The sequence below is a fragment of the Acinonyx jubatus genome, chromosome C1 (genome assembly GCF_027475565.1).
Source record: "Acinonyx jubatus isolate Ajub_Pintada_27869175 chromosome C1, VMU_Ajub_asm_v1.0, whole genome shotgun sequence".
In the NCBI taxonomy this organism is placed as follows: Eukaryota; Metazoa; Chordata; class Mammalia; order Carnivora; family Felidae; genus Acinonyx; species Acinonyx jubatus.
The window spans coordinates 190,493,489-190,514,059 of NC_069381.1; the positions used below are offsets into that span (position 1 = coordinate 190,493,489).

Genomic DNA, 20,571 nt, shown 5'->3' on the forward strand with positions numbered 1-20,571 from the left:
GTAAATAAATTATGTAAAAGTAAAAAATACGTAAGTAAATAAATAATTGTGAGGTTTCATTATGTTGTAGTAACTAAAAAATCATTATTATAAAGATGAAACAATTTGTTCTATGATTTCACCTGAGGTTTGGATTTTAACATTTAGCTCTCTGAAGTTGAATTGTTGCCTCAGATTGGAAATGCTTGTGTAATTCCTTGCTACTTCTTATTTTGAGTGTAAAAATATGGTCAGAAAAGAGAAATTTTTGAACCTAAACATCTATGCTAAAATAATTGGAAACAAACCCCCATTTCTACAACAAATTTCTCATGGTTGTCAATATTTTTTTTCAAGTTTATTTAGTTAGAGAGAGAGAGAGCATAAGCAGCTCTGTGCGGTCAGTGCAGAGCCTGACATGGGCTTGAACTCACTAACTGTGAGATCATGACCTAAGCCGATATTAAGAGTTGAGTGCTTAACTGACTGAGCCACCTACATGCCCCTCATCGTTGTCAGTATTAACCATTATCCTCAAGGAGTGGTAAAATAGCGTTTAAGAGTTACAGTAATGGGGGGGGAAGGGTAGCAAACCATAAGAGATTCTTAACGATAGAGAACAAACTGAGGGTTGGTGGGGGGAGGTGGGTGGGGGATGGGCTACATGGTGATGGGCATTAAGGAGGACACTTGTTGTGATGAGCGTTCTGTGTTGTATGTGAGTGACGGATCACTAAATTCTACTGAAGCTCATATACGCTATGTGTTAACTAACTAGAATTTAAATAAAAACTTGAAACAACAACAAAAAAGTTACATTAATAAAAATGTTTGTCTTATTCAAAAATAGAAGTTTAGAGAGGATGCGGTAAAAGAGGAGACCTGACTGGCATTGAACATGAGTAAGATACAGGTCTTTATGGGAATCATCAAAAATTATAAAAATGGTGGAGAGCATTTGGGCGAGGTGTGAAAGGACAGTCCACTAGACACGGACATTCTGGTGACATGAACGGTAGTCTGGTCCCCTGGAGCACACTGGGTGATGCTTTTGTATTGGAAATGACAGGCGTGGGTCAGAGGTGGCATCTGTTGTGACGGAGGATAGCTCTTCTCTGGACGAGTGTGTTGGCGATGCAGTCTTGTTTTGCTGAAAGTAGAATGTGAAATACATGTTTGACTTGATGTTGATTTCACATCTTGGAAAGTTAAGGAAATTATGAAAACCATGAAGAAAGTTACCGGTCATTATAGATTTCATTATAGCAAAAGGTGGACTGCTGGGCAGTTAGACAATTTGCTTTAGACGCCTGACCTTGAAATGTTGGGAGAGGAATGAAATAAGAAACTTCGATAATGAAATTTGTAGAGTATTTTTACAACCTCAAATTGTATCCCTAAGGAATTTTAAAGGGGAAGCATCTGCAGTTGAAAAAAATCACCATGAATCTTTTGCAACCTCTCTGCTCTCAACCCTTTAAAAAGATGGTCTGCAAAAGTTGTGAGACATAACCTTTATATGAGGATGAATCTGAAAGTGGGGGCTAGCACTTAAAAAAAAAAAGGGATAGTAGAAGTCTAAATTGCGCTGATGGATGGACTAAATGCCAAGGACATCTCAGAAAAGATTTGGTTTTTAATGTTTATTTTTTATTTTTGGGGGGGGATGGGGGGAGGGGCGGGGGGGCGGGGCAGAGGATCCAAAGTGGGCTCCACGATGACAGCAGAGAGCTGGATGTGGGGCTCAAACTCACAAACCATGAGATCATGACCTAAGCTGAAGTTGGATGCTCAACTGACTGAGCCACCCAGGTGCCCCTCAGAAAAGATTTTTAAAGTTGTGGTGTAAAGAAAGAAAAAATAATGCCAGTGATACGAGGAAGTTTATGTAATATTAATTTAAGCTTCCCCCCTCGCCTCCATTGAGATAATCTTATCAGGAAAGAACTTACATGGTTAAAAGGAAAGTGAAGTCCAAGATAATGAGAATATAGGGAATGCCAGGTTTTTAAAAAATTTTTTTAAAGTTTATTTATTTTGAGAGAGCAAGAGAGAGCAAGCACAAGCAAGGGAGAGGCAGAGAGTGAGGTAGTCGCGGAGTCCGACATGGGACTCCATCCCACAGACTGCGAGATCATGGCCTGAGCTGAAATAAAGAGTTGGATGATTAACAGACTGAACCACCTAGGTGCCCCAAGAATGCCTGGTTATTTTAGTCTTTTGTCAGGTTCGGTCAAAATATATACCAGATTATTTAAAGAATTTAGAGCTGTGATCATGGGGGCCAGAGTTCGTTATCTTAGAATTGTGGAGAAAAGGAGAGGGTGGAGAAAAGGATGACTGTAGTGACAGAGGCAATAAACTTTTGAAAAAGTAGGTTCTTGATTTGACATTAGAAGTTGGCAAAATTGGGGGCGCCTGGGTGGCTCAGTCGGTTGAGCGTCCGACTTCGGCTCAGGTCATGATCTCAGTGTCCGTGAGTTCGAGCCCCATGTTGGGCTCTGTGCTGACAGCTCAGAGCCTGGAGCCTGTTTCAGATTCTGTGTGTCCCTCTCTCTCTGACCCTCCCCCATTCATGCTCTCTCTCTGTCTCAAAAATAAATAAACGTTAAAAAAAAATTTTAAAAAAAGTTGGCAAAATTGTAGAAAAATTTAATGAAAAGAATGTACTGTTGTATTTAGAAAGGGGAGTGGTGGTGAGTGGGCACCAGTGTTGGTTTACTATAATAAGTCTTTTCAAAACAACCCTATTTCCTTCTTTTATGGTAGTAGGAGATTGGTAGGTCAGGAGACTGTGGTGGATCCTGTTGTCTTTGATGTTAATAAGACATTTAACGGTCTCAATAACTTTGTGGACAAAGAGGACAGTTTTGCACTTATATACTAAGGAGGTAGTTATAGACAATAGTCATGTTTACCTGTTAATAGCACAGACTCGAGTCTCTATGAGTCTCTGTACAAAAAACACACATAAAGAGATTAGTGTGTTTGGCAAATGTAGGAACTTAAGGATGTCACTCTTAATATAACACATGGATTTGTACTTTAATGGTTGTGCCAGATATTGAAAGAGTAACCTGATATCAACAGAAAAGGGATGCTCATAGGTTATGCTGTAGGGCTGTCTATCTGTATTCAGTTCTTGCTCAACAAGCTTGTTTTTTTTGGTCAGCACTTTTAATGTTTTCCAGATTCACAAATTTTTAAAATATGGAAAGAATAACTAGCACATTGGATAGCAGAATTGAAATCTAAATATCTTTATTTTCTTAAGCAATCGACTGAGGCTAATAAGATGAAATTTAACACCTTTAAACAAAAAATAATGTAATTAGGCTTAAAACATCTACTATTCATACTCTGGAGAAAGTTGTCCTTTTTTTAAAAAAAAATTTTTTTAATGTTTATTATTTTTGAGAGACCAGAGAGAGCGTGAGCAGGGGAGGGTCACAGAGAGAGGGAGACACAGAATCCGAAGCAGTCTCCAGGCTCTGAGCTGTCAGCACAGAGCCCAACTCAGGGCTCAAACTCACGAACCGTGAGATCATAACCTGAGCTGAAGTCAGATGCTCAACCGACTGAGCCACCCAGGCACCCCGAAAGTTGTTCTTAATAGTTCGTGTGATGTTGTCTGAGAGAAATTATATTTCTTTTGTATATGGCTGAAGGAGAAGCTAGGTTCAGGAGTTAGGAGTAGTGAGCTCTTGCTGCTGGGCGCTGGGGGTGCCCAGGTGGTGTTGAATGTCCACCTTTCAGAGTTATTGAGGATCGATGCCTACATTGGATGAAAGGTTAGGTACCTTGGTGACTTCTAAGTTTCCTTTTAATTCTGAATCTGAAAAGAGAAATCTAGATTTGACATTTTAAAAGAATGGTAAGGAATGTAAGGAATCCTTCAGCCTATTCAGTAAGAACAGAATAGAAGAGATTCAGCATCAGAAAGAAGGTAATTATTAAGGTCATTTGCAACCTAGAGAGTCTAAAATTTAAGGACTTTCTAGGTGTTTATGGACTTAATAAATGTTTCTGGCTTTCACAGTTCTCTCCTGTTAGTTTTTAGCACACTAACAAGAATTATCCTTTGTCTGCTTTTCTTGTGAAGTTGAAATACAGTATTGTGTTTCTTCTGCATTGTGGTTAAGATTAACACTGATTACCAGAAAGTAAATATCGTCAGAGTGAACTGGTAGTAAAGTGAAAGAATAAAACACTCCTCTGCCTCCGGTTTTCATTCCTCTAAAAATACAAATGGGAATGGGTGGTTTTTTAGCTTTCCATTGAAGTTAAAGGTAATATTTATTAACTCTTTTCTTAGGAATCATCCTCTATCTTCTGAGGCTAAGGAAATTTGGATTTCTAAAATTGATTGACATATCTGCACTTAAAAAACTATCTGCTGTTTTTTTTATCTTATGTAAGCAAACCCCTCATTTTCATAAGCTCATAAAACTGAAACAGTGGGATCTTGTTTGATTAATTATTCACTGGTGGTAAAATTTGGAGAGTAGTACAATTAAAATACATTTTATTTTGTGTTGAAGCAGGATTCTGAACGAGTCTTGACAAGTTTGTGAGTAGAACCTAGAGAAGTGAAAATCATAGCTTCCATAAGCCTCTAGATCTAACTTCCCATTTACAGGAGAACATAGCAAGTTAAACTGCCCCATGAGGAAGCATTCCGATCAGATCCAGAATATGGGACATTCCACAGGACCTTTGGCCTGGGTTCTTTCAAAATTTAATATCATGACTAAGTAAAAAGGTAGGGAGTTTGCTCTGTTCTAAAAGAGAATGAAGGGAATGCAATGTGTGAATCTTAGTGGATCCAGGTTTGAGGCAAAAAATTTATTAAAGCATTTTAGGAACAGATAAATTCAAATGTGCACTAACTCACTAACTTGACAATATTAAGACATTGTCAATTTTTTTGAGTGTATAAATGGTATTGTGGCTATGAGAAGAATGCCCTTATGTTAAACATTTTTTTAGTGTTTATTTTTGAGAGAGAGAGGGAGAGCGAGCAGGGGAGGGGCAGAGAGAGAGGGAGACAGAATCTGAAGCAGGCTTTGCGCTGTCAGTGCAGAGCCCGATGTGAACCCCTGAATTGTGAGATCATGAGCTGAGCTAAAGTCAGATGCTCAACCAACTGAGGCACCCAGGTGCCCCCAAGAATGCTCTTATTTTTAAGAGATGCACGCTGAAGTATTAGTGGTCAAGTGTCATGATGTGTGTAATTTCAAATGGTTGGGGAAAAACATACATATATGTAGAAAGAAATCAGATGTGGTAAGTTAACAGTTGTTGAATATGGGTGAAGGGTATACAGGATATTCTGTATGTTTGAAAATGATCACTCCTGGGAGGGGTTAGGAAATATATATTACATACGTACGTATATATAAAAGTAAATGTATATGAAAAGTAAAGCTTGCAAAGCCAACATATTAGTTGAACAAACAGGTTGGCATTATTCATTCTGTGTGGGAGGTACAGAAATGAAGTATAACATCTATTTTTATTTGTCCACATACTTGATTTATTGTATTTGAGTTGGCACACATGAATTTTCTATGTAAAACTTTTTCTCTGCTTTCTTGTTCAAAGGATGATCATATTGGCTTATAAACATAATGACTTCTGAAGCTTGTTTGTTATAAGTGAAATCTATTTAAAACACTTAAAATACGTTGTGGTTTAGTTTGCATAGTAGAAAGAACCTAGAAAAGTTACAGGGGAAGTGAAGAATAAGTTTCACTTGTAAGAGAAGTATTTAATATTCTGAAAGTTCTAAAAGCACACAGCGTGTATTCAGTTATCTTCTGGCAACTATTTGGCAGTGTTTGGTTAGAATTTTGAAAAACTGAAACTCTAATTCATAAACTCCTAGAAATCCTGATGAGTTATCTCTATTCCCTGCCAGTGTCACTTGTCTATTAATTTGCTTTATAGCTTGTAGTCTGAAATTAAAAAAAAAAAAACACCTTATATATTTTTTCAGGTGGCTTCTCTACCCAAGAACTACTTTGTGTATAGACAGAGTCATTATCTGTGAAATCATACAGCTGTTCATGAGAAAAATAGTGTAACTTTTTTGGCTTTTCATGCCTAAATTACTGAAGATCTCAATTTTCGTAAACTGGTTCAGCTTTGATAAGGAAAAAGCAATCTGTTAAAAGATTATCTGACTTTACTGCTTCATGGTTCTTTTGAGTTAATTCAAGTCTTTCAAGTCTGTTAAGTTTAGTATGAAGTGTGTGGAATAAGTCTAAAGATGCTTTTTAGCCTAACGCTCTCTTGAATTGGCTGGGCAGTGTTGGGTTTAGTATGAGTAATACTTCGTGTGTAGGTGTGTTCTCTGTATAATTACGCTGGCAAGTTACAGTCATAAGTCTCTGCTTTTCTTCCCACTCTCTCTGCTCTCTCCCTGGTATGCAGAGTATTTGATATCTGACAATGGAGGACAACAACTCTCAATAAGTGACGCCTTCATCAAAGGTAATTTTCTCAAAAGCTGTACACGGGATATTGTGTCTTGTTTGTGAGGATGTGCTTAGGGCCTAGCACACTGATTGGCACAGAGTAGGTACCGCAAATAAATTTGATTGTTTTAATATAATGGGAACACAGTTTTTGATATGTATGGTGACTCTGAGAATGTTGGGAGTGAAGAATATAAACTTGGACTTGGTTTGAGACAGGCTATCTGATCTGAAGGGTAATTGTTTAAAAGCTTTTAAATAGAATTTGCATTTTATTCTTTTAAAGGCATACATAGCTTATGCTTTCCAAATCATGGATATAATATTAAGTATTGACATACATATCATCAAGGATTCTCAAACCTGTCAGAAAGCCTCCAAGGAGATCTCATCCAATTGAGGACGCTGCTTGCCCTGTGGAACTGGGAAGAGAAGTGGGCAGAGGAGATAAAGAACTGATTCTGCTGGTCCATATCTTGGGGACGGAAGGCAGTATGGAAGAGTACAGTCTTCTCTTACACCTTCCCTACTTAGCTTACTGTGGAGTACTGACATGCTTAATTAGTTCATAACCCTCCACAGCCTAGACCTTAGACAGTGGGAGGGCTTCAAATAAAAGAGAAAAGGTGGGGCAGACTGGTGCACGGGGGGCCATTCGCAGCTGATCTCAAAATTTAGCAGGGTTTCTATATTCACCTCTGAACACCTGGTTCAACCAGAAGTTGATAGGCCCGCTGTTTACATAATTAAAATGTACAGTTTTTGTTCCTTGCATGTGGACATGTTCTTTACTTCATAGTGCTGGATCGTTATGTTGGAAGCTGTTTTGTTTGGTTGGTTGGCTTTAAGAGGGGGGAAGGATGAGAGAATTTTTGTAAACGTTTCCCACCTCTCTCCATTTATTCAGTCACATTTTTCAGTAGTTATATAGTGAGCATTTTTTTTTTTTTTTGCAAAACTTTTAATGTTACCTATTTATTGTTTAGATCCACTTTCATTCTTTTTAAAAATTTAAAGATTTTACAAATTTTACATAGATTGTTACCATGTTTTAATGTTTCTTTGTAGTTCATTTTTGGGTCTGACTTATAAAAATTTGGCTTAAAAAAAGGCCTTTGTTTTTTATATTGAGAAAGAAACACTATTAAGAATTGTCTGGATAAACTTTCTACACTGTCACATGCTGGTTCAGACGTATCAGAGCTGAGCTTTTCTCTTTCAAGTTCAGCACCCACACTGTCACATGTTGTTCTGCCAGCATTCAGAGTTGTGCTGAATGTAGTTTTTAGTTTGCGTTATTATAAGGAAAGCTGGCCTCCTTTTTTAATGTCCCCAGCTGAATAAAAGGACTATAAAAAAATCTCATTTGTTTCTCAGAAGCCATATTTAAAATTGTTGGCTTAAGAGTCCTAGTCACTTACGTAAATTTGCTTTCTGGTGTTCTGTCTCTGATTTTGGCTGTTATGAGTTGATGATCTAAGTCAGACTTAATTTTTTTATTTGTGTATTGACACGTCCTTGCCTTTTTATACCAATAGTTTGAACTGACAGACTTTAAAAAATTTTAAAGGATGACTTGGCACTTTCTAAACCTGTAAGTATATGGTATAAAATGCAACAGCGAAATACAATTTCTTATTTTATACTCAGAATCCTTATTTAATCGTCGAGTTGAGGAAAAATCCAAAGAGCTGCCTTTCACACCTTTGGGTTGGCATCATAACAACCTGGAGCTGCTGAGGGAGGAGAATGGAGAGAAACAAGCCATGGAGAGGTTGCTGTAAGGCAGTGAGCTTTTTGATTTTAATTTTCCATTTTTATAATGTTCGGTGACTTGGTGGGCATATGCATAGTAGTTTTTCTTCCTCATGAAATCAAAAATACTAAGATTACTTAGGAAATAAAGCCTATTCTGATGAACTTTCTTGTAAGAGTCCTCAACTGTGATTGTCTGTGCCCACTGTAATTTGTGGGGTAAAATTTCATTGAATTAAAGGGGTTATCTTAATTGAATATACTCACAGATTTCTTAATTGAATATACTCACAGATTTCATTCATGTGCAAGATCATTAAGGCGCAGATAAAATAAGATTGACTCAAACAGATCTTCAAGCCCTAATTCACATGCTTATTTCTTTGTAGAGTGCCTGTAGATTTTCAGAATTCTTGTCTCTGGCGGTATTAACTCTGCAAACTTCTTTCTTGTGACATTTTTGTAGCTCAGCTAATCATAACCACATGATGGCACTACTCCAACAGTTGCTCCATAATGAGTCATTGTCACCATCTTGGAGGGACATCATTGTATCACTGGTCTGCCAGGTTGTTCAGACAGTCCGACCTGATGTCAAGAACCGGGATGATGACATGGACATCCGTCAGTTTGTCCATATTAAAAAAGTGAGTTCCGCTAATGCTTTTCTAATGCTAGGTGCTGATCGGGGGGCCTGGCAGTAATTTGGCTCTTAATGGTCATCTAAAGGGGGTTCTCGGTGAGGAGGGGAAGGTTTTTCTGCCTGATATGTTTGTTAACAATGAACTCAGTGGTCATGGAAGCCACTCATAGGAAGTGAGAGGTGAATGGAAGGGGTGAGTTGGGCATGGAGTGAATTGGGAAACCAAGCAAATACGGTTTCTTCCTTTCTTGCTTCCTTTTGCTTGATGTGTCGTCTATGAGAAGACCTCTTCCCACAGATTACTGTCACTGTTCTGAGGAAAAGCAGTGTGTAATTGCTTTATTTAGCTGGTAATGGAGTCCTGTATCTATTTTTTGCCTATGACGTTTGACTTAGTAATGGTTTTACTTGCCAATTTGTTCGGTCAGATTAGTATTTTAGAGCACCAGCTAATACTGTAGAGAGTGGGAAATGGGTAAATAGACAGTCGTGCTAGATGCCATTAATTATTGGTTGAAAGGAAGAGCTATATTCTGGAACTTCTGTTCTGATTTGATTACATAATAGTTAAAATTAAAAATGGAACTAAATAATAACATCCAAATGACTGGATTCTAAGGATATATTATTGAGTTTTGTTTTATTTCATTAGATTCCAGGTGGAAAGAAGTTTGATTCTGTGGTTGTCAATGGATTTGTTTGTACCAAAAATATTGCACATAAAAAGGTAATGTGATCTTTTCCGACAGTGAAGGTCAGCAAACTATGATTGTGTACCAAGCCAACAAGTTGGGGTACTAACTTCTAATCATAGAAGAGAAGGAGAATGGATATCAAGGAGTAGTTTAGCAGTGTCTGCTATAGGGGTGAAATCTTGGAGGTTCAGGAAAGGTCTCCCAGAGCTGATGATGATTAGGATTTGGGTAATAGGAACTCATCGGACAAAAGAAGGTAGGGGGAGGCTGGGTCAGGCTTCCAGACCAACAGAATGATAGGATGCTAGTATCATTTCTCCCTTGACCCTGCCACATCTTAGGGAGACAAGGTTTCTCTAATAGCCTGGAGTCCTTCCAGAGGCCTAGAATTTTAAAACTTTGCTGTTTTAGGGCTGAGCTGCAGAATTATCACTGATATTCTGTTATCTTTCTTACCTTCTATCTCTGCCTTCAGGCCTGAGGCCTCTTTCTAGCACTAACACAAAGAAATGGGGTGAGATAACCTGGTGTGCTAAAGAATCTCTGAGATCCTAAGGTGCAAGATGAGAAAGGAGATGAAGTTGGAGGAAGCAGGCAAGGGCTTTGTATCCCAGTAGGGGCCTTGAACTTTATTCTGAAGGCCACTGATTCTCCAAGTGCATAGTACATTAGGGTCACCTGTGGACATAGTTAAATATGTAGAGTCCTAAGCCCAACCCCTAGAAATTCTCATTCAGTATAAGGGAGTTGGTGGGGTGGGGAGGTGGGGTTGCTTTTAAAGTAGGTGTTCCAGATGTTTCCAGTGTCATTTGTTGCTCCTCACATTTTGAGAAGCCATCAGTCTAGCAGTGCTCTCAAACTTGCTGTGCTTCTGAATCACTATGGGAGCTTACTGCAAATAGAGATAACCTGACCCCCCACCTCTGGGAATACTGATTTGGTTACTATGAGAGCTTAGGCAGATTTCTAGCCTGAACGACTAGGTGGGTGAACTGCAGTCCTATCTTCACTCTTTTCTAAGCAGAGACTAATTCATTTTTGGTAAAGGCATTAGGCTCCTGAAAATTATTAGTGACCATCGATAAATAAAAGTACGCTTGGATTTGAACTATTGTCAGTATTTCTACATAGAATCTTATTAAATCAGGCACATTACCCACCAAAGTAGTAATTTAAGCCAAATGAAATGATCTGTGTTGAATTAAAAGGTAAGTATGTTGAGATTATCTCCAGAATTGAAAGTTATATGTGGGTGTGGTAGAAACATAGGCATGAATGACTGTCTTGCTCCACTGACCATATTTAGAGGTAGTCTTTAATTTGTAGTTGGTAAAAAATCCCTAAATGTAGTTCCCCATCTGATGAGTCACTGTTTCAAGATCATTTGCCAGTTTGGAGTCTATAAGCACAGTCAGTCTGAAACCTCCATTGCGGGACCCAGGCTCTTCTGCCTGTGGTTTTAGTTACATGGATAGGGTGTATTGTTGGAATCTGTGCTCCTGGATATGCTTTAAGGTTTTCCTTTTTAAACTTTTTACCCACTTTGGCTTGCCAGTTTATACTTTCTTGGAATCTATTCAGGGGGCATTTTCATTCTTTTCTCCCTCCTCTGTCCTTGAATTTTAGAAAGGTTAAGTTAGGCTTTCAAAGTTGCTGATTTCTATGAGTTTATAAAGTATCCTGTCTTTAAGCTCCTCTCCTCCATACCCAGGGCTTGATATCTTTTCTTGCAATATTAAAAAAACAAAAACCTTTTAAGAGAGTATAGAGCCAAGTTTTTAGAAGTCTGCATTGCTCTGAGCTCATTATTTGTTTTGAAAAAATATATAAGAGAATACCACAAAAGAACTAAATGAGAGTATTTCATTACAAATATAAGGAAATAATCTATTTAGGAGGAATTATAAACAGTGTGAGTTTAGTGATTAAAGGAGGTCTGTAACGTAATAGACTTTAAAATCTTTTAACAAACTTCATCTTTTGTAGATGAATTCTTGTATTAAAAATCCCAAAATTCTTCTGTTGAAATGTTCCATCGAGTATCTCTACAGAGAAGAAACTAAATTTACCTGCATTGATCCTATTGTGCTTCAGGTAAGAACTTCTCACTGAACAGTGATCTGGAGGGATGTTTGTGTACTGTAGTGCCTGCAAACACTTAGAACTCTCCAGCTGCTTAAATTGGAGGGGCAAAGAAACTCGATTGCATTTGTTTCATTAAAAACATTTTTTATAGGGGCGCCTGGGTGGCTCAGCTGGTTAACCATCTGACTCTTGATTCCAGCTCAGGTCGTGATCTCGTGGTAATGGGATCAAACCTCTTGTATGGCTCTGCACTGACAGCGCGGAGCCTGCTTGCGATTCTCTCTCTCTGCTCCTCCCCGCCTATGCTCCCTCCCCTCCCGCCCAATAAATAAATAAACTTAAAACAATTTTTTTTAAATTTATTAAATAATTATAAAAGACATTTTTATGTATTACTTTGGAAGCTTACCAAAACCTCTGTCACTCCTCATTTTTATTTATATTATTTTTTAAATGTTTATTTATTTTGAGAGAGTGCAGGCACTTGCAAGCGGGGGATGGGGCAGAGAGAGAAAGAGAGGGGAGAGAGAGAGAATCTTAATCACTGGGCATGATCTCACATGCTCACATGTGAGCATGAGATCATGACCTGCGCCGAAATCAAGAGTTAGATGCTTAACCGACTGAGACACTGTGGCACCCCTGTCATTCCTTATTTTTAGAGTTTCAAAGTGTTAAGGGGAACCTAGAACTTTTTGGGAATATACGGAAGAAAAAGTGAAAATATGAATTCTGGCCTCTGTGTGCACTTGGGTTGTTGATTTACTTCAAGTATTTTTCTAACTTACCAGATTCCCAGTGGCAATACCTGGCTTTTCATATAGTCTGTTCTACTAAAACACTTGTTTCTGGAACACCAGTTACCTTGTACACAGCTGGTAAAGGGGAGCAGCATCAGATGGAAGTTGTGTTGGTTTCTATGTGATTTTTCTTAGCTAAGGGGACCCAGCATGGCTGCAGTAGGATCATAACCCTCATAACCCTCAACTGGAAAGAAGAATCCGCCTCAGCTTGGCTGCTACCAAGGCAGGAACCCTTTTGGCTCTTTTTAAGAAATTCAAAGTGCTCTGCTGTTGGAAGGACTCTCCCTGGAGGGAAGCACCCCTAGCCCTGGGTGTTTCTTAATGGCTCCACTGCTCAGAGCTCCTTTTGTGGTTGTACTGTTGCAGTTGCTTTTGTACACTTAAAATTTCCCTTGAGGCATGAGGCAGCCTCCAGCTGTGCTGAGCTACCCATTGGGGCTGTCCACATTCGCTCTCAAAGTACTGATTATTTTTGTTAGCGCACTGGATATGAAGTTATATTGGTCTAAAAAGTTTTTTGCCCCGACTTCTTTTCTACCATAAGTACTATTAATTTTAATCAGCAGTTGTTCAAAATGGGAGGTTTTCAGGAATGTGTCTGTAATATTATAGTAGAAACACATTCAGTTCCAGAAACATTTAGAGAAACTTGAAAATTCGTGGGTGATAGGCACATTTTTCTGAGAGTGGTAGGAGCAGTCACTTTTGTACTGAATTCATAGACACCAACAGAAGAAACTTCGTTGTGGTTTATGGAACTCTGCTCTATTGCTTGATGAACTCTGTTACTTGGGCTCTTTCCTCTTTAGAATTCAGTTAGAAATAAGGGCAAATCAGGGGTTCTGCCTATATCATACCCTCCCTACTAGCTCTGATGTACTGTGCCTTCTCAGTGGTGACCTGAAATAAGGAATTAGGGGAAACACAATTACTGTTTGTGGAATCTCAGATTCTTTAATGCTGGGAATTTTCTTGATCTCAATGAAGCGGTCCGTGGAAAACTTTTATAGGATCAGATCACAACTGCGTTGATTGTAAGGCTTATCCTGATTGCATTTGTTAAAATGTATAAAATTATAGGTCTTGTAATTGATGAATTGGGTAGCTGAAATCCACAGGTAATTATTTACAGAACATTTATACTTAAATTCGTTCACTCCATTTTAACTCCATTCTTGCAAGTAGGTTAACATACTAAAGTCTTTTTGTGTTAGAGAAGTTTGCTCTGGGCAAACATGTATCTAAGAGACATGATTTAATTCACATAACCTAAAGCATCTTGGTTGTGCTTTGAAACATAGTTTCTTATACCTCTAATACCTACCCTATAGAAGTTTTTCGTTTGAATTAATATAAAGCATCAGCTTATTTTTTTCTCCTTTTTTGTTTGGTCCAATCAATGTGGAATAAGCAAAGAAGAAGCTGAAATTTTGGTTCATACAGGTGTACCTCAGAGATACTGCAAGTTCGGTTCCAGGCCACTGCAGTAAAGCCAGTATAGCGATAAAGCAACTTAGGTGACTTGTTTGGTCTCTCAGTGCATATAAAAGTTATGTTTACACCGTACTGTAGTCTTTTAAGTGTGCAAATGGCATTATATCTAAAAAAAAAAAAAAAGTATACATGAATTAAAAACACTTTACTGCTAAAAAATGCTGACCATCATCTGAGCTTTCAGTGAGTTGTTCCAAATCACTGATTACAGAGTACCATAACAGATATAGTAAGAATGAAAAAGTGTAAAATGCTGCGAGAATTTCCAAAATGTGACACATATGAAATGAGCGAATGCTGTTGGAAAAATGGTGCCAATAGACTTGTTTGACACAGGGTCGCCACAGACCTTCAATTTGTAAAAAGTGCAGTACCTGCGAAGCACAGTGAAGCAAACTATAATAAACAAGGTATGCCTGTAATTAGAAAGAGGATGAGTGACAGAGGCCAAGCAGGTAATTACCCTGGGGCTTTACAGTGTCTTCACAAAGCTGGCACTACTGGTGAAATTATGATATTTGGAAGTTTTAGGTTTGAGAACAAACGGCTAAGAAAGAATTCTTGAGACGTTTTCGGTGTAAAGAGGTGATTTTCTTACAGCGTGGGGAGAAAGAGGGAAACAGAGGCAAAAGAAAAGTAACTGAGCAGAAAGAGCTGCCCTGGGATTGTGAGGAGTGACTGATTATATACTTTTTAATTAGTGAGGGTTAGGGTTAGCAGAAGTCTCTAAGGAATTTGGAAGCAAGACTTTCTGGACCTTGACAGGCTAGTTGCTGTTAAGATAAGGTTACATTTAGTCTTTAGTAAACCATAAACATTGAGGCACTAAGGTAGCCCTGAGTTCCTTGAAGAAGGTCACACTCTGCATGTTCAGGTATCAGTGTGCTGTAAGCTGTTAGGAAATTTAATTTAAGTTACAGTTCTTTTGCCTTTGTTTCCCTCATCACTACTAGGTCTGTTGGTGTGCCTCTGCTCCATTCCATGCTCATGGCCCACTTCCTGATATTCTGTCCTTGCTGGGCCTGGCCCAGGCCTCCTTTGAACATGGTGCTTCATGTGCAGTCACGATAGCTGATTATAGTTGGGACTGAGAGGAAGTGTATTTGCCATCCCTGTGCCAAAGGCCAGAAATTAAAAAAAAAAAAAAAAAATCAACTTATTATAGTTGCACTTTTGAAGCTGCACAGATAAAATCATTGAAAATGCCATTAAATGACCATTTGGTAAGTAGAGTAGGAAATTAACACGTTTCAAGGGAAAAAATCCATTTCGTTAATAATTGGAGATGTTGAAAACATACAGTAAACAGAAGTAAACAGAAGACAGTAGAAATGTACTTCATAGTGGTGGGTTCATTGCAGGGAGTAGGCTCATCCATTGCTGGCGGCACTGACCATGAATACAGACTTGCTCAAAAGACACTTCGGGCGTGTGGAGCAGAAGTGACAGACATGCACACACATTCAAGTGTCTCCTTTCTGGAGCCCATAAATTTTATGAAACAGTCAGTGATTTGTATTGTTTTAACTCTGGTCATTGTTGGTAGTATTCATTTGCTTTGAAAATAAGCCTTCGTCAAGAAATTGTATTAAGTCGTTTGTTTTAGGTCTTTATAGCTGTTCTAAGTAGAAGATGATCTTCTGGGAGATTGAAATGAGGAAGAAGCTGAAATAGCATCTGTTAGAGAGTTATTTATTCCAATACCAAAGAAGAGCTACTCTAGTTAATTTCAGAATGTAGTAGGGGGATTCTATATTTAAAGAATGAGAAATTGCTTTCATTGGGGAGTTAGGCTCACTGAGGTTAGGTTTGTTTGTTTTCTTTTAATCTCTAAGAGCAAACTAATTGGATTCTTGGCTTTCACATTATTAGTTATTAAGAATTGAAAATCCTTCACAGTACAATTAGTGAGTCAGAAAATGGAATTTCTCCTAAAACCCTTTTTTATTAGCATAACCAACAGTTCAGATTTATGAATAATATTCTTGGTTGTGTTTGAAGTGACTTGCTTATAGACTTATTTGGAGATGAAGAGACTTAGTCAAACCCTCCTGATGTTTTAATATTTGTAGATCTTAAATTGAAGCAGGTATAATATTTTTGATGTTTTTTTTTCCTTAGGAAAGGGAATTCTTGAAGAATTATGTTCAGCGAATAGTTGATGTTCGACCTACATTGGTTCTAGTTGAAAAAACAGTGTCTCGGATTGCCCAAGACATGTTACTAGAACATGGCATTACTTTGGTCATTAATGTAAAATCAGTGAGTGTTCCTATTTTTCTATCATTTAAAAAAAAAACTCTGTTTTTAAATTTATATGCATCATATTGATATGCAGGGATCTTTGATTATCTGTTTGGTCTTCCATATATATTGAAAGTAGGACAGTAAGCACGACAGTCGTTTCTTTATTTAAGACTAGAGAATCTCAGACTGGAGGAAAGGGTAATAAATTATAGAGCACTCATTATAGTTGTAACACCAAAGATGTAATAGATAATTGGTAATGAGTAGTATTTGTTGAGCCTTTGTTTTGTTTGGGGAATTGTACAAGTAGAAGATGCTCTTTCTCCTGAAAAGCTACCCTCTTCAGAATAGAGGCCACTTCTAGGAAATTTCCTGTTTCCCCCAGTCCTGTGCCAATGCACAATGCTCACATGTCTTTTAATAATGTTATTAATATGACTCTGGTTTGTTCTCGTGGGAACATATTGATCACTGAGCAACTACTTATAGTGTAATCTAGAATCAAAAATTATTATATAATTAAAATTAAGAAAATTAATTGTGAAGTTTATGTCTAAATTTTTCCTATTTTCCAGATAAAATTTACTAAGAATTTTATTCTCTAATTTTGTAATAAAACGTTTTTCTGTGTTCTAGCAAGTTTTAGAACGAATCAGTCGGATGACCCAAGGTGATTTAGTAATGTCGATGGACCAGCTGCTTACAAAACCCCACCTGGGCACCTGTCACAAATTTTATATGCAGATCTTTCAGTTGCCTAATGGTGAGTGATCGTTAGATAGATTGACCTGAGATTGGAGAATTGAAGAAATGAGTAAACTCATCAGTACTACAGTGTTTACTTTGTCCTAATTTCTAATAATCCATTAATAGTGTTTAGTTATAATACTAATATCTATTAGCAGTGTTTGTTAAATGAGGATTGGTAACTTTGGTCTTACTTGAAAGTTTTTCTTTTGTAGAGGTCAAGATAATGAAATAATTCTGTCTGGGCTTGTGGAATGCCAACTATGTCTTCTTAAACTTTTTATATGTTTATTTGTAGAGCAAACCAAAACACTGATGTTTTTTGAAGGCTGTCCACAGCACCTGGGCTGTACAATCAAGCTTAGAGGAGGCTCTGATTATGAGCTGGCTCGAGTTAAAGAGATCCTAATATTTATGATCTGTGTAGCTTATCATTCTCAACTAGAAATCTCCTTCCTCATGGATGAATTTGCTATGCCTCCTACGTTAACACAAAACCCTTCCTTCCATTCTCTGATTGAGGGGCGGGAGGATGAAGGGACCACACAAGAGCCGTTCAGCGGAAGTCCCCTCCCCCGGGAGCCTGACTTTCCTTCAGAATTTCTGTCCTCCGATGATAGCAGTTTGCTAGAATCAAGGATTGTGTTTGAGAAGGGTGACCAGGAGAATAGAAGCATTCCACAGGATGTTGCCTGTTTGAAGCATCAAGAGTATGCCACAACGGCTTGCCCCACAGGGATCCCCTGTGCTCTCTTTCCATCGGTCCCAGAATCGTTGTTGCCGCTGCACGTGGACGACCAGCAGGATGCTGTGGGCTTGGAGCAGCCGGAGGCTTTGCAGCACCCAGATGAGCTACAGGATCCCAAAAGCCAGATGAGAGCCTTTAGAGACCCTTTGCAGGATGACACTGGATTGTATGTTACTGAGGAGGTTACCTCTTCTGAAGATAAACGAAAGACTTATTCTTTGGCCTTTAAACAGGAATTGAAAGACGTGATCCTCTGTATCTCCCCAGTAATCACATTCCGGGAGCCCTTCCTTTTAACTGAAAAAGGGATGAGATGCTCTACCCGAGATTATTTCGCAGAGCAGGTTTACTGGTCTCCTCTCCTCAATAAAGAGTTCAAAGAAGTGGAAAGCAGGCGGAAGAAGCAGCTGCTTAGGGATCTCTCTGGTCTTCAAGGCATGAACGGAAGTGTTCAGGCCAAGGCTATTCAAGTCTTGCCCTCGCACGAGCTAGTGAGCACTAGAATTGCTGAGCATCTTGGGGATAGCCAGAGCTTGGGTAGAATGCTGGCTGATTATCGGGCCAGAGGAGGAAGAATTCAGCAAAAAAATGTAGACCCTTTTGCTCATTCAAAGGATGTACCTGGTACTTCAAGTGGCAGATCAGGAAGCAAAACTGATGGTGACGAGGAGAAAGGGTTGATTCCGAGTGATGCAGTGTGGTCAACAAAGGTGAGGCAGACCACTTTGGGAGCTTGTGCAAATTTAGAAAGTGTTGAAAAACTTGCTGTGGCAGGGTTAAAAAAAACCCATGAATATGACAGATTGCCTGCAGATTTATTATGTATTTCTTCTTTTAGTTTCGTTTTTTTTTTTTTTTTTTGCCTGGAGTCTGTTGGGTCATGTATTGCTTTCAAATGTATAGGGTAGGACGGGGCACCTGGGTGGCTTGTTGGTTGAGCATCCGACTCGTGATTTTGGCTCAGGTCATGATCCCACGGTCATCGGATAGAGCCCTGGGTCGGGCTCTGTCCTGGGTGTGGAGCCTGCTTGGGATTCTCTCTCTCCTTCTCTCTCTGTCCCTCCCCTGCTCGTTCTCTCTCCCTTTCTCTCTCTCTCGAAATAAACATAAAAAAAAATAAGAGTAGGGGCGCCTGGGTGGCGCAGTCGGTTAAGCGTCCGACTTCAGCCAGGTCACGATCTCGCGGTCCGTGAGTTTGAGCCCCGCGTCAGGCTCTGGGCTGATGGCTCAGAGCCTGGAGCCTGTTTCCGATTCTGTGTCTCCCTCTCTCTCTGCCCCTCCCCCGCTCATGCTCTGTCTCTCTCTGTCCCAAAAATAAATAAACGTTGAAAAAAAATTAAAAAAAAAAAAGAGTATAAAGTAATGAAACTTGAGTTTTGAACGTTTCATGCTGAGCTCACAATAAAGTAGGAAGAGCTTTGCTGTAGGGAGAAGGGTGGAGCCATGTCAAATTTGTGGCAGGGTAACTTGGGTGTGGTGTGATGCATCCTTGATCCTTTTAATGATTATGAGGGAGAGCAAGATGAAGGTTACTATAGAAAATTGATGTGTTTTTAGAAAATGTCAGATTTATTTATTTAGCATAAAACACTTTGCATTATTTAACTGTGATAGTGCCCTTTTTTTTTTAACGTTTATTCATTTTTGAGAGACAGAGATAGAGTGTGAATGGGGGAGGGGCAGAGAGGGAGGGAGACAGAGAATCCAAAGCAGGCTCCAGGCTCTGAGCTGTCAGTACAGAGCCTGACGTGGGACTTGAACTCACGTAGCATGAGATCATGACCTGAGCTGAAGTTGGACACTTAACCCACTGGGCCACCCAGGCGCCCTATGCCCTTATTCTTTTTAAACAGAAATTGAGGGGAAATTAAGATTTGCTTATGGACATACTGATGGTGGTTGTAATAAAACTAATGAAAACATCCATCTCTAAATGAGGATATGAGGTTGTTTAATAGAATAAATAAGAAGATGTTTAATTTCACTGGTAGGGAAGTGCTAAATAATAATGGTATATACTATTTTCTGTTCGGTACATTATTGTTTGTGAGATTGGCAAAAAAAGAAAGTGGTAAGAGTCATGGTTAACATGGTGTGGAAAATAGCTATAATAAATTTTATGTAAATTTGTGTTTATATACATTTATGTAAATTTATAGAAAATGATAGGGAGATCTGTTTTAGTTTCTGTGTGTGTGTGTGTGTGTGTGTGTGTATGTATGTGTATATACATACACACATACACATACCTATGGTCCAGGATTCCAATTTTTTAAAATTTTAATTTATATTTATCAAATTTTTATTTAAATTCTAGTTGGTTAACATGTAGTGTAATATTGGCTTCAGAAGTGATTAAGCACTTACATAGAACACCCAGTGCTCATCACAGGTGCCCTCCTTAATACCCGTCACCCATCTAACCCATCCCCACCCACCACCCCTCCATCAAACCCTAGTTTGTTCTCTGTCGTTAAGAGTGTCTTATGGTTTGTTTCGCTCACTCTTCCCGCCCCCCTTCCCATGTTTTCATCTGTTTTTCTTTTTAAATTCCACACATGAGTGAACTCATATGGTCTTTGTCTTTCTCTGACTTATTTCGCTTAGCATAATTCACTCTAGCTTTTCCATGTTGTTGCAAATGGCAAGATTTCATTCATTTTGATGGCTGAGTAACATTCTCATTTTATATATACATATATATATATATATATATATATACATACACACACATACATGTATACACACATATACACATACATACACACATATATATGTACATATATATAAATATATGTATGTGTATATATATGTATATATACCACATCTTCTTTATCCATTTATCATTCGATGGACATTTGGGCTCTCTCCATAGTTTGGCTGTTAATAGCATTGC

At 38.5% G+C, this 20,571-nt stretch overlaps 1 protein-coding gene across 6 annotated transcripts in view; it reads left to right on the plus strand.

Moving 5' to 3' along the window:
• PIKFYVE (phosphoinositide kinase, FYVE-type zinc finger containing) overlaps positions 1–20,571 on the plus strand; it is an 86,019-nt gene that overhangs the window by 32,569 nt on the left and 32,879 nt on the right. For all 6 annotated transcript variants that reach the window (XM_053215707.1, XM_053215703.1, XM_053215705.1 and 3 more), the window contains 8 exons: positions 6,415–6,474; positions 8,109–8,238; positions 8,680–8,860; positions 9,509–9,583; positions 11,538–11,645; positions 16,055–16,195; positions 16,817–16,943; positions 17,226–18,385. In XM_053215707.1, coding sequence (XP_053071682.1) covers positions 6,415–6,474; positions 8,109–8,238; positions 8,680–8,860; positions 9,509–9,583; positions 11,538–11,645; positions 16,055–16,195; positions 16,817–16,943; positions 17,226–18,385 — 1,982 coding nt within the window. The remainder of the gene's footprint in view (positions 1–6,414; positions 6,475–8,108; positions 8,239–8,679; positions 8,861–9,508; positions 9,584–11,537; positions 11,646–16,054; positions 16,196–16,816; positions 16,944–17,225; positions 18,386–20,571) is intronic.